The sequence below is a fragment of the Rhodnius prolixus genome, unplaced genomic scaffold (genome assembly GCF_049639745.1).
Source record: "Rhodnius prolixus isolate KJV_2025 unplaced genomic scaffold, Rpr scaffold_8, whole genome shotgun sequence".
NCBI classification, from domain to species: Eukaryota; Metazoa; Arthropoda; class Insecta; order Hemiptera; family Reduviidae; genus Rhodnius; species Rhodnius prolixus.
In genome coordinates, this window is record NW_027411593.1 from 32,839,131 (window position 1) to 32,853,184 (window position 14,054).

The 14,054-nt window shown below is 30.3% G+C and overlaps 3 protein-coding genes across 9 annotated transcripts in view; 1 reads left to right on the forward strand and 2 right to left on the reverse strand.

Moving 5' to 3' along the window:
* Positions 1 to 8,588, reverse strand: part of LOC141451226 (fatty-acid amide hydrolase 2-like) — a 34,710-nt gene extending 26,122 nt beyond the window's left edge. Inside the window, exons 1-2 of one of the 5 annotated variants that reach the window (XM_074122448.1) lie at positions 8,445 to 8,555; positions 7,912 to 7,957 (exon numbers count right to left, since the gene is read on the reverse strand). The gene's annotated coding sequence lies outside the window, so the exon portion shown is untranslated. Of the gene's footprint in view, positions 1 to 7,911; positions 8,077 to 8,444 lie in introns of those variants that run through there. The other 4 variants (XM_074122450.1, XM_074122447.1, XM_074122449.1 and 1 more) reach the window with 4 other exon arrangements.
* Positions 1 to 14,054, forward strand: part of LOC141451222 (polyamine-transporting ATPase 13A3-like) — a 268,590-nt gene that overhangs the window by 200,093 nt on the left and 54,443 nt on the right. The gene's annotated exons all lie outside the window — the stretch shown is intronic.
* Positions 8,778 to 14,054, reverse strand: part of LOC141451225 (fatty-acid amide hydrolase 2-A-like) — a 29,040-nt gene continuing 23,763 nt past the window's right edge. For both annotated transcript variants that reach the window (XM_074122444.1, XM_074122445.1), the window contains 7 exons: positions 13,371 to 13,482; positions 13,120 to 13,277; positions 12,711 to 12,854; positions 11,834 to 11,938; positions 11,167 to 11,334; positions 10,848 to 11,030; positions 8,778 to 9,321 (listed from right to left, as the gene is read on the reverse strand). In XM_074122444.1, coding sequence (XP_073978545.1) covers positions 9,229 to 9,321; positions 10,848 to 11,030; positions 11,167 to 11,334; positions 11,834 to 11,938; positions 12,711 to 12,854; positions 13,120 to 13,277; positions 13,371 to 13,482 — 963 coding nt within the window. In that variant the 3' untranslated portion in view covers positions 8,778 to 9,228. The remainder of the gene's footprint in view (positions 9,322 to 10,847; positions 11,031 to 11,166; positions 11,335 to 11,833; positions 11,939 to 12,710; positions 12,855 to 13,119; positions 13,278 to 13,370; positions 13,483 to 14,054) is intronic.

Sequence of the window (14,054 nt, forward strand, 5' to 3'; positions counted from 1 at the left end):
AAAAGATATTGAGAGTTGAAATTTTTTTGGGTCATGATTTTGCTGTGAAATGGGGCCCTTATAACTCCCACAGTAAACAAGAGATTATTCGTATGATATTTTGTGCACTTACACACTCTGTTTTACTGAGTAGTATGCTATAGTTTTCTAGAGTACAGATCCATTAGATGAGTAGTTATTGAGTGTTGAAATTTTTTTGGGTTATGGTTTTGCTCTGAAATTGGGCCCTTATAACTCCCACTGTATACAACAGATTATTCGTATCATATTATGTCCTCTTACACACTCTGTTTTACTGAGTGGTATGCTATAGTTTTCTTGATTATGGATCCATTAGTTGAGAAGTTATTGAGAGTTAAAATTTCTTTGGGTCATGATTTTGCTGTGGGATGTGGCCCTTATAACTCCCACAGTAAACAACAGACGATCAGTATGAGATTTAGTGCTCTTACACACTCTGGTTTGCTGAGTAGGATGCTATAATTTTCTTGATTACAGATCCATTAGTTGAGAAGATATTGGGAGTTGAAATTTTTTAGGGTCATGATTTTGCTGTGAAATGGGGCCCTTATAACTCCCAGAGTAAACAACAGATTATTAGTATGATATTATGTGCACTTACACACTCTGTTTTACTGAGTAGGATGCTATAATTTTCTTGATTACAGATCGATTAGTTGAAAAGATATTGAGAGTTGAAATTTTTTTGGGTCATGATTTTGCTGTGAAATGGGGCCCTTATAACTCCCACAGTAAACAACAGATTATTCCTATGATATTTTGTGCACTTACACACTCTGTTTTACTGAGTAGGATGCTATAATTTTCTTGATTACAGATCCATTAGTTGAGAAGTTATTGAGAGTTGAATTTTTTTTGGGTCATGGTTTTGGTGTGGAACGGGCCCCTTATAACTCCCACAGTAAACATCAGATTATTCGTATCATATTATGTGCTCTTACACACTCTTTTTTGCTGAGTAGTATGCTATAGTTTTCTTATTACAGATCCATTAGTTGAGAAGATATTGAGAGTTGAAATTTTTTTGGGTCATGATTTTGCTGTGGGATGGGGCCCTTATAACTCCCACAGTAAACAACAGACGATCAGTATGAGATTTAGTGCTCTTACACACTCTGTTTTGCTGAGTAGGATGCTATAGTTTTCTTGAGTACAGATCCATTAGTTGAGAAGTTATTGATAGTTGAATGTTTTTTGGGTCATGATTTTGCTGTGAAATGGGGCCCTTATAATTCCCACAGTAAACAACAGTTTATTCGTATGATATTTTGTGCACTTACACACTCTGTTTTACTGAGTAGTATGCTATAGTTTTCTTGAGTACCAATCCATTAGTTGAGAAGTTATTAAGAGTTGAAATTTTTTTGGGTCATGATTTTGCTGTGAAATGGGGCCCTTATTACTCCCACAGTAAACAACAGATTATTCGTATGATATTTTGTGCACTTACACATTCTGTTTTACTAAGTAGTATGCTGTAGTTTTCTTGAGTACAGATCCATTAGTTGAGAAGTTAATGAGTGTTGAAATTTTTTTGGGTCATGATTTTGCTGTGAAATGGGGCCCTTATAACTCCCACAGTAAACAACAGATTATTCGTATGATATTTTGTGCACTTACACATTCTGTTTTACTGAGTAGTATGCTATAGTTTTCTTGAGTACAGATCCATTAGTTGAGAAGTTATTGAGAGTTGAAATTTTTTCGGGTCATGATTTTGCTGCTAAATGGGGCCCTTATAACTCCCAGAGTAAACAACAGATTATTAGTATGATATTATGTGCTCTTACACACTCTGTTTTACTGAGTAGTATGCTATAGTTTTCTTGATTACGGATCCATTAGTTGAGAAGTTATTGAGAGTTAAAATTTCTTTGGGTCATGATTTTGCTGTGGGATGGGGCCCTTATAACTCACACAGAAAACATCAGATTATTCGTATCATATTATGTGCTCTTACACTCTCTGTTTTACTGAATAGTATGCTATAGTTTTCTTATTACAGATACATTAGTTGAGAAGATATTGAGAGTTGAAATTTTTTTGGGTCATGATTTTGCTGTGAAATAGGGCCCTCATAACTCCCACAGTAAACAACAGACGATCAGTATGATATTTTGTGCACTTACACACTCTGTTTTACTGAGTAGGTTGCTATAATTTTCTTGATTACAGATCCATTAGTTGAGAAGTTATTGAGAGTTGAATTTTTTTTGGGTCATGGTTTTGCTGTGAAATGGGGCCCTTATAACTCCCAGAGTAAACAACAGATTATTAGTATGATATTATGTGTTCTTACACACTCTGTTTTACTGAGTAGTATGCTATAGTTTTCTTGATTACGGATCCATTAGTTGAGAAGTTATTGAGAGTTAAAATTTTTTTGGGTCATGATTTTGCTGTGAAATGGGGCCCTTATATCTCCCACAGTAAACATCAGATTATTCGTATCATATTATGTGCTCTTACTCACTCTGTTTTACTGAGTAGTATGCTATAGTTTTCTTGAGTACAGATCGATTAGTTGAAAAGATATTGAGAGTTGAAATTTTTTTGGGTCATGATTTTGCTGTGAAATGGGGCCCTTATAACTCCCACAGTAAACAAGAGATTATTCGTATGATATTTTGTGCACTTACACACTCTGTTTTACTGAGTAGTATGCTATAGTTTTCTAGAGTACAGATCCATTAGATGAGTAGTTATTGAGTGTTGAATTTTTTTGGGTTATGGTTTTGCTCTGAAATTGGACCCTTATAACTCCCACTGTATACAACAGATTATTCGTATCATATTATGTCCTTTTACACACTCTGTTTTAGTGAGTAGTATGCTATAGTTTTCTTGAGTACAGATCCATTAGTTGGGAAGATATTGTGAGTGGAAATTGTTTGGGTCATGGTTTTGCTGTGGGAAGTTATAAGTTAAATTTTTTTTTAAGCTCTAAATTACCGGTCCCTTCACCCTATTTGTTTTGTGTGAGTGCTTTTTTAAATTCATTTTTCGAAGAAAATAAGCGTACGCTTAAAAAAAAAAAAACTTTTAGTCTGTTGTTTATTTTAAACTTTTCTGTTATAAACCTATTTATTTCAAACATTATTCTGGATAAAATTATTTTTTAACAGTTCTGAGATCTGAGTATATCTATACCGATTTAAATCTTTAGATCTTTTAAAACGATTCCTTTTTTTTTTTGCGTAGGTGCGGATTTCAGCCTCGTTAAATTCGATGATAGGTGGGGGTAGATTGGTGCTGATCGGTATGGCTTACAGCTTCGTTGAAATCGATGATTACCCGGTTAGATTTGGCGGTGTTTGGATCTGGCACAATTTAGGTGCGCCAGAACCGCCATTTTTTCTCTACTACATAAATAATTATTATATTTTACCAATTACATAGAATTACGTTCCTTGTGCAACACAATAGAAACAAAAAGAAGAAAGAAGAATTTCTTTGTGGCGATAACTATGGCGTAATGAGAATACTCTGAGGTATATTAGATGGTAGGGCTTTTGTTAGAACAAATGATTGTGACACACAATAATTAAAGGACATTCTCAGAACTTGCCTGTTTAATTAAACCAAGAGCTCTGTCTGATGAAGGGCTCCTGGTAAATGGGAATATATTTTTCTTCTCCGAACATGCAAACTGTAAGATGTACAACTTTTCACACTGATATAATATGTGCAATGAAGTTTTACATTTTTTAAATCATCAAAATGGTACCTCGTCTTAGGTAGGAAACTGTTGTTCATTTATATAGGAAGCTAATAATAAATTTCCCTTACCCTTCAGCCTGTGGTTTCTACCCACATACGTCCATACTTTAACGGCTGCACTCATGAGGAGCATTTTGAGGTTCTACTCGTACATAAAGACAAAGTGTTCAATAAAAGCTCTACAGGATAAAGTGATCTGCCCCTCATTGCCGGGATATCGCTAATGTCTGGACATGCTGACGAGAAAAATCCTTTTTTGCCATCCAGTAGGATCCCCAAGTAGTCTCATTCTACTCTTAACCAGACTAACATAGAAGTTAATATCCCGTATGACCGCCTGGCTATCTGAGAAGATGATGTTTTTGGTGCATTTCAAATTCATTTCTACATTGTTACGTATTTTAGGTTAATAAGTAAATAACATTTTGATGAAAAAAATATAAATAGGACGCTCTTGATGATCACAAGAAACACTATTTATTGCAAGTTGTGTTAATCATTTCTACATAATGAGCTAATACACTGGTTTCATAAGCTTTATATATTGCGACTAGCTCTGCCTGATAGATTGTGTTTAATCTGCCCAGGCTTACCGAGATTTCAAACATGGGATTAAAGATGGGGTAAACATGGCAATGTCTTTCTGGGAGCAAGAATCGCCTGACAATGTTTATCACTAATACCTGTAATCCCTGTTTGATTCGCAGAGCCAATGATAGTTTTAGTTTTTCAAGTTGGCTGATAAAATTTTTCAAATATGTCAAATATTCTTCCGAATGGCTTCTACAATTTTCTCTGAACTATGTACATAGGTTAGAATTTCATAATTATAGATACACAACTGCTTTACAGACTACTTGAACCACGCTCTAAATTGCCCGTTGAACTCAAACGTTTAATATACAGTACTATTCTCAAACCTATGTGGACTTACGGACTAGAGCTGTGGGATTCAACCAAACCAACAAACGTACGGACTGTACAGACATTTCAATCAGAACTACTCCGACAGATAGCTGACTAACTTTACTCTTCACCACGACCTCAACATTCCCTTCATACACCAACACGCCAAGACTAAATATCAAAAATTCCATACTGCTCTCTCTACTTGCTCAAATCCTCTTGTACAGTCTTTCGCCTCCTCTGACATCCCTAATACTCCTCGCCGACTGAATCGCCAGTGGCCCCACGACTTCCTTACAGTCGGAAGAACTAAATCTCTTCTCTCTCCTACTCATATTCTCCTCTTCACATTCCCGTCTCTCTTTTAGAGAGTGCTACCGCCGGGTAGCTTCTCTCCTCCTTCTCTTACCGCACCAGTTCATCTCATTCATCTCCTATTTACTTATTGTATATATTTATACAGATTGTAAATTACAAAATAAATAAATAGATATACAAACATAAATAGCACAAATAAAGTGAAGTAATATCTATTTTTTCAATGGGCATTAAGTCAAACTACTAAAATTAAGTTTTGTAGAGAGTGGCGATTAGCAAACATACTTATTATCAAATTGTCAGGTTAGCCATTAAATAAAATTTAATGGCTATCTCGGAATCTAACCCAGTAAATAGGCCTTAGCTTTGCAGGCCTCTCCTCTAACTGTTCGGCTATCGGAGCGACTCGTATACTTACTCGTATATGTACAATAATCGGCAATCCCTAATTTGATAGTTGGGACGTTAAGCCCCGCCTGAAAAAAAAAGTCGATTACCTTAACTTACTTTACTACAATATTTTCAACCTTCAATAGCAAACCTTTTAAAGGAAAATTGATTTTGACCGTGTTCTGCAATTAATTTACTCGTACACTTATTACATCCATACATTAACATACACATATTTATTAGTAATTAGCTCAATAAAACCTTTAAAACTGCAATTATGGGAATAACACATATTAATGTACACATGCAAGAAAATTACATTACAATTTTTCTTTAACGATTTCCTGTTTTAAATGGTGGGAAACAATTATTTTTTATTTATTTTCGTTTAGATAAAGAATTAATTTTTATGAAGCAGTATTTTAGCTTATTTTTTCCTCCCGAGCTGTCAATTGATTTTTCGCTTTGATTGTGTGTGCAAGAGTGTAACCCAAGCAAGCCTCCAATCTCAATTTATTGCATTATGTTATTCACTATATGTATTCGTTAAAATACGAGTAATTCTTAATTTTAATTTTTACTTTTGAAATGATTTTATTAATGATTTAATAGTTAAACGACGTTTTGAGTAAGTAATTTATTTTTCAAGTTTGAAATTGCTACTTATTTTAAAATTGAAATTAATGTCATTAAATCAAAACAAATTGTTATTGTAAATAATATGTATATTATGCATAAAAAGAATTTACACAACTTTATGTTTGATGCAATAAATATGTTACTTAAATACGTAGATAACGAAGTGCATTTTTATGGCTTGCAAAAAATTTAATTGTTTTTTACTGAACTTTATGAACGTCTTAAATTTATGTTTTTAATGGCATGCATAATAGTTATTAAAAAAAGAAATCCAGAGAAATATTTTTTTTTATAATGACGACTGTGGTCATTTCGCACCTCTCAGCTTATCAACTCCACCAACAGGATCCTCACAAGCTGGGATAGCTCTTATATTTTCTTATTTATATTTTCGTTTATTTCCTGAAGCTAATTACATATATTAGTATAGAAATTATTCGAATATTCTCCCACAATCTACGAGACTTAATCACAGTTTTCATACATGTAACTCAAACACTAAAAATGGGCAAAAAAAAAACACACCACGCACAATTGAAGTATCAGGGCTTCTCTGTAGATGACAACTGAAAGAGTCATTGTCTTGGTATCTAATCTAGTATCGTATTGTTACAGTAGACGAGGCCAGCGTTTGGAAACAATGGGGAGAAGCCAAAAATTTATAGAGTTTCAGGGAAGAATGCATACAGGATACAGAAGTAACATTTGTATTCATAAGGAAATAATCGATAATAATTATTAAATAATAATAATAGATTCAAGGAAAAATATTCATTAAAATAATTTAAATTTAAATAAACAAATAAATTTAATTTAAATGATTGGATCGTTTACTGCTAAAAGCTTTCTACAACTATGTCTTTAATTGCCATATTTTTTTTAAATTGAAGTAATTTATTGTTTAAAATGATATCAAGAGATGAAAATGCTATTTTATAATTAATTTAAAAAATGTTATGGCACGACTTCCTTTTACAACTATTCTCAAGGTTCTTTCCCTCAAATTTTCTTTAAATTCCAAATATTTGAATTATATTTAATTATTACCAACATTATCCGTTTATTACATTGAAATTTAACTTTACAACACCACTAGGTGAATTGCCTTAATCATACTATTTTTTTCTAGAAAATTGATTAAATTAAAAGTTCTAAATCACTGTGAATGTAATTGTATATGCGAAGTTTAGAGGATAGTCTAGGAACCATTTCTTCAACCTCGATTTCAGCAACAAATTCAATCTTCTTAAGATTAGATTACATTTCAGAAAAAAAAAACACTTTAGAAAGTTGCCCCTTTAAAAAGGCTACATTCTAGAGTTGTATCTATACATATGCCATCAGAGCTCAAAGATTAAAGTAAGTGGTAGAGATCGTTTTCAAGAACATCACAAAACACTGAAAAATCAATTTTCGAACTAGCACTTTCGGTTAGCTGACACATTTAGTTCATTTGATTTTTATTAACGTTATAATACAAGTACAAGACAGTTCAATATTCTAAGATAACTATTTGAAGAAAAGCCTAACCAGTCGCCCTCTTCTGAGAGTGCCCTTATTTCAATTTTTCTAGCAGAAATGGTTCAGATAAAATGATATAATTCTACAATCGGTTTACTGTGTGAAAAAAAGAATAATCAATAAAGTGATCCTTACTGTTGACCAATTTGGGCCAAAAGAATCTACTATAATTTTGCCAAAATCATATACAGTAGGAAGGTTAATTCATACACTTTTACAGATAATCAAGATTAATGTCTGCGATAAGTTGAGTTTCAATCTGAACAAAGCAGACATTGGCCACTATTCAACATGAGTATTATTCCATAATTGTATTCAAGAGATGTTTTCAACTAAAAAATTGAAGCTAAGAAATAGTTTTCTTAGAGAGATTATAAATAATTAAGCATAACTCACATACAGTAAGCTTTCTTCGTGTTTGAACTGCAAACTTGTTCTGCTACTGAAATGTGGAAGCGAACAAATCGGTTTGTTTAACGTTCAAGGTTGCAAGTGATAAAAACTAGTCATATTTTATATTATTCACTCGTCACAGTAGAGCTATTCGATATAAACTGAACAATTGTTTTTTCCATTTATTATGTAAGGTGTAATACCATCATCCCACCTGAGCACTTTGGATGGTCAGCACTTTAATTAAAATATTATGCTGATGAATGTTTCAATTGAATTTGAATTAATTTTAAAACAACATGTAAAAGGATATTCATGGCAGAATTCTTAGTAAATTCTATTTTATTGAATTCAGATGAACTCGTAAGTGCAATTGAATTTGTTTAACTTCTGGTAATATCCAATTTAAATTACCAGTTCATTGTTTAAACTTTTTATAACTTGAACTTGTTTGTTACAATCACCAATCTTTTTTAGAAATAATAATAAACAAAAAATTATAATTATTCTCAATATTAACAAATACCAATGATTACCTTAAAAAGATGTGCCAAAAGGTGACGGACTGTATCAATATGGTGTTGCACAGAACTGTATCGAATCAAACCATTTAGTTGATTAGTGTACACGATATGAACAACTACTGAATGTTATCTTTATCGCATGAGTTGTTATTTTAACTGTAATTGTTAGTCACTAATTATTTTAATGAAAATGCACATTTTGAAATTTCATTTTAATATTTTTTGTTAAATCATTTTAAGGCATTATTCGTATACAGAATGTATAGGAGATTTAGTTGAAAACCGATTCAACTTTTTCTGAAAAATTAAGTTAAATACTTAATAAAAAAAAACAAAAACAAAAAATCACACGTTGGGAACCATACAACACTCTGTTTTTTATTAGTTGTATTTTTTTGAACACAGTGCAGAGCTTTATGATTTCTAATAATTTTCATGTAGTACTTCTACTTAAGCTAAGTTAAATAAGGATGGAGTATTTTCTATTTATTTATTCAAAAATAATTTTAAAAATAATTTACAACCTTATTTTTCTTTACTTTCAATCATACTTTATTTAATCTAAATTATTCTATGATAATTTCAATATATTTTACAACTTTTATTTGTAATTTACTTTACAATGTTAAATTTTTCTATTCTTCGTGTTAATTAAAATGTTCAGTTAAACATTAAATGGTAAAATAATAACTATCTAATAACAAAGTTTTGGTATTTACAGATAATTATAAACACGTAGAGAGAGAAACAAATTATTCCTAAAAAATAAATTATAAAATTATAATTTAAAAAATGATTATATTGGTGGAAGTGCCCACCCTCCAAATTTTTCTTCTAAAGCATTCGCAACGGCTAAGCATAATCTGTCCTGGTGAGGTCCAGCGATAACCTGAAAATACATGAAGAACTTTGATGTAAAAGTACGTATTCAAATTCTAAAATTAACAGTCAAGCTTATAACGCACAAATTGAAAACTGCAGCTGTAGATAAGGGAGAGCTGAAATTATACATGATCAAGTGTACTAATTCCTTCCATTAAATTCATTTAAAGAAATAAATTACAAATTTGGAGAAGAAAGTTACAATATTACAATAAAATTATCCTGAATTACTCAAATTTTAAATTCAGTATTGAGCTAAAAATATTTCATCACGTGAAACTGGTATATTTTTATTCATGGTTTAAAGAGTAACATAATTGCGCTACCTAAATTTGGAATATTAATGACAACATCTAATTAATTTCCTAATTAATGCTTTTATTTACATGGAAACCCAGAAACAAACATTTTAGACGTTTAATAAAATGCTTGAAAAAGCTATAAAATTATGAATAAGCTTTAAAAATATGATAATTTATTTAACAAGGTTTCCGGCTCTAAATTAAAAAAACTACTGATTTAATTGGCTCATTAGTAAACAATAAGAAAATAGAAATAGTGCTATTATTCCAGCACTTATTTCTTTAAAATTATCTCTAATTACTTATTTTGCTACTTTTTTAAACTCGGATAATTGTGAGATGAGATCATACGTTGATAAATTCTTCGTTTCGCTATTCTTTTCTCTATTTTCTGTGCGATTGAAAATGCTTCAGTCACATTTGAAAATTAGATGAGAAATTTCAGTTTTGTAACTTTGGTGAAATATTTTATGTCTTGAAGACGAAGGTCTTAAGAGAATCCTATTGAACTATGGGCGTCAATAGCAATTTGAATTCTCCAATATACAAGAATAATTCTTTGATAATAATAATCTAAACAAATTTAATACGAAAAATCTTGTTAGGGAATTCCAAGGATTTGATATTTGATTTTCCCTACAAAACGTTATTTCAACGTTGGAGGATGCTACATATTTTTTTACATTTCATATTAAAGTAATTTATTATTAATTGTAACATTGAAATGACCTTTCATTTTTCAACTTTCATGACCTTGAATGAAATCTCCTTAAATGTCTATAGGATGAGGATACATCGAAATATTGGAAACAATAAATGGAAGGATTAATAAACATCGGTTGTTTTGTCCATATCCTATATATTTTATGATCTTCAAAACTTATTACGAAATTTTGATCTAAGCTCGCTCTTCCCTTGAAAGTCTTGATTAGATCAAGATCTCAGGGTGAAAGAGTTACAACTAATACCTGATTTATGATATTAACAAAGTAATAATAATGATTTATGGGCGGAGTGATTGGAACTTTTAAGATTTACACCATCTTCGTTTCTTAATAAAACCAATCCTGTTTAGAGGTTTTTATACAAATTTTTCTTTCTAATTAAATTTGTACTCCCTTTCTAGCCTGTGTATATATGCTATGACTCTGTAGGAGCTAGTATACACTATTTGGTACTCCTGTAACTTTGTAAATAAATTAATAAATGAATCTAATAAATTCGAAATTACCTGTATACCTATAGGTAGTCCATTTTTATTCAATCCAAGCGGAACATGAGTTGATGGTAATTCTAAAGTATTAAAAATCATTGTGTACATCACGCCTGCAGTTACCGTGTATATTTCATTGTGATGTATCGCAGGCATTGGAAATGTCGGATAGAGTAGAACTCCGTTATCTTTTAATACTTGCTATAAAATAAACAATAATTTATTATGATTATTATAAATATTATTTTAAAAAAATTAAAATTAGTATTTTGAAAATATATAATCTTGTTTATTAAGAAAAATTAAAAATAACTATTTTTGTAAGATTATTGCTTACCTTAAATTTAAGTTTGAGATCTTCATTTATATTATAATAATGTTCATATTTAGATTTTGGGATAAAAAGATTTACATTTTTAAGTACCATAAATAAGAGGCCTGCTGAAGAAAATTCTGATAATCCCAAAAATGATTTTAATGTTTCCACATAAAGGTTCATTTCTTCCTGAAAAATATCTTGTTTAAGAGAAGGTACAATTTATAAGTACTAAAAAAAAAATTATGTATTATTTGCTCATCGCTATATGCACCAGACATAACTTTTAGGCTACACATACGAGTTATATTCTTTTATTATCAAACTCAAAAAGTACTCTTACAGTTGAAATTTCTAAAAGCAGAATTATGAGAAGATAAACAAATATTTTCAGGGCTTAGAGGATTTAATTAAAAATTATTTGAGCAGAAATTAAAAATGACCGTCATAATTATTTCGACAATTCAATATCCAGACAGAGAGCTTTAAACTTTCAGAATAACATTAAGTTCAACAGATGTTCAGGGTAGCAAAGGTTAACAATATCTTTGATTGTATCTAGATTTATTGGGTTAAATATTAGGATTAAAGTGAAAATATTCTTTAATTAAAGATAAGCTTAAAATAATTTTAAAAATAAAATGCTTGGAACCTTGTTGATAACTTTTTGAGAATAAATATCATTTACCTTCCCTTTCTTCTGTGATAAATCCAGTAATTCTGGTACATCCTCCATTCCAAGGAAAACTGTGCCACTAATTTCAACAGAATCTGCCAACTCAGGGAACGGACCCTTCAGAAAAAAAATACAATAATAGTAATAATGAGTTTAATATTACCAAATACTTCAGAGATAATTAAACTGGATGGAGGAATAGATGTGTCAATGTGTATCATAATCATCTCTTTCATCTTTCATTATTTAGTTTGTTATCTAATGAATTCTGTGTAAAAATGAACAAAACAATTTCAGCTATGCAAGCATAATTGGAAAATTTTACATTTAATACTTGAAAGAAATGTTTTTTGAATAGTAAGAGTAATTTATTTAAAATAATGTAAGCGATACAACAGCATTTCTCAAAAAAGAGGTGGCTAACTTTGCTCATTTAAAATGCATATGTACTTCATACTTCGAAATTAAATCATGCATTTAATGCTTGGAAAATAATTTTGTTGTTTAATCTTTACCAGGTGAAAGAAAAGGACAAAATATTTTTGTCCAACAATTAGTTAATGTACAATTTTAAATCCATTAACATTTCTAGGCAAAGTTTATTTAGTAACTAGGTTAAAAGATACTAGGTAAAGTGTTTGATCATTATTTAAACATCTGAAAGAAACCACCGACAAATTTCCTTAAATTTCTCAAATGAAATCTTCAATGTGAGAGTTTGATAAGAATTAGTCTTCAGTACTTAATCAGTTTAATGCAGTAGTTTAAAGTAAAAAATCTTTATTATTCCATTGATGAATGAATATTTTCAGTCTTGTGAAGAAAAATCCTTATTACTTTGAAAAGAAGAATATTGAATATTGTTAAATGTTGGATCTAATTTTATTACCCTTTCAGCTTGGCAGCCATAATTAGTTTTTAAATATAATGCAGCATCTTTTAATATGTTTTTTATCTCAGGAGCTACGGGCACATCAACTAAAGATTGACCAGCTTCTTCCATGTAGAATACATTTATTTTGCTTAAATCTACCTGAAACATACGAAATTAAAATTATCAAAAAAATATAACGTTGATATTATATAATATCAATATAATATTGATGAATATAATAATGAAAATATAATATTGATAGCATTCAGTTCAGAAAAAAAAAAATTAATTAAATAAGAGAACATCACAGAAGGATAGTAAATTGATTTCAATGCGTCACTTATTATTTCGATCTACTCTGTGATATTCCAGATAAAATATCTAACCAAGAAATTAAACTTTCTAGTAAAATAAATACATTTACCTTTTTATCCAAATTTAGCTCATTGGCTCTCTCTCCAGCTAATAGTTTCAACAACAATGGCAAATCTTCTGCATGGCGAGCCATTGGACCGATTACTAAGAATTTTTGAAAACCTTTATCTTGTGAGAGAGGAAAATGGCCTTGCAACGAAACGTACCCTAATAAATTAATTAATTTAGTGTTTTTTTTTTTATTTGGATTTGTTTGTTGAAAATAAATTTATATGCACAAAAAAGAAAATAATTACTTACCAGGTGTGGGTTTGTGTCCAAAGATTCCATTGAACATTGCTGGCACTCTAATAGACCCAGCTATATCGGATCCAATACCAAATAGAGATGCTCCAGCCCCGATTAAGGCACCCTGAGAATAAATATCAAGTATTATGATAAATAGTAAGCCAATAAAATAATAATAATAGTAAAGTGGTTGCTGTTATTGACTAGTTGTTAATAGACACTATTTTTTTGAGAAATCTAGAGTTTTGGAAGAAATAATTCTTTGTGCCAACGTTTCGGATTAAATTATCTTCTCATCATAGCCAAAAACAAAAAGAGAGATCCAGGTGTTTACAGTATCAACGTGACTACAAACATTATTCATAAAAAAAGGAAGGTAACAAGTAATAACTAATTTTTCAAAGAATAAGATAATTTGTTAAAATATATTGATGTTGTATGTAAGAGGTTGTTTGTTACAATTAAATATTGCACTCTTTACTAGCTTTCATTTTAATTATTACTAGTTTTAATAATAAATAATTTTAATATTGTATACGAATATTTCTTACTTTGAAAGTTGGAGATAAATAATGCTACAAGCCAATCAAGTGACCAGTTTTAATTTTCCCTCTGATTTATTTCTTTATTAAGTAACACACTATGGCAATGGTTTTTTTTAAAGCAGTGCTTACTTTATGAAAAAAATAAAAATGG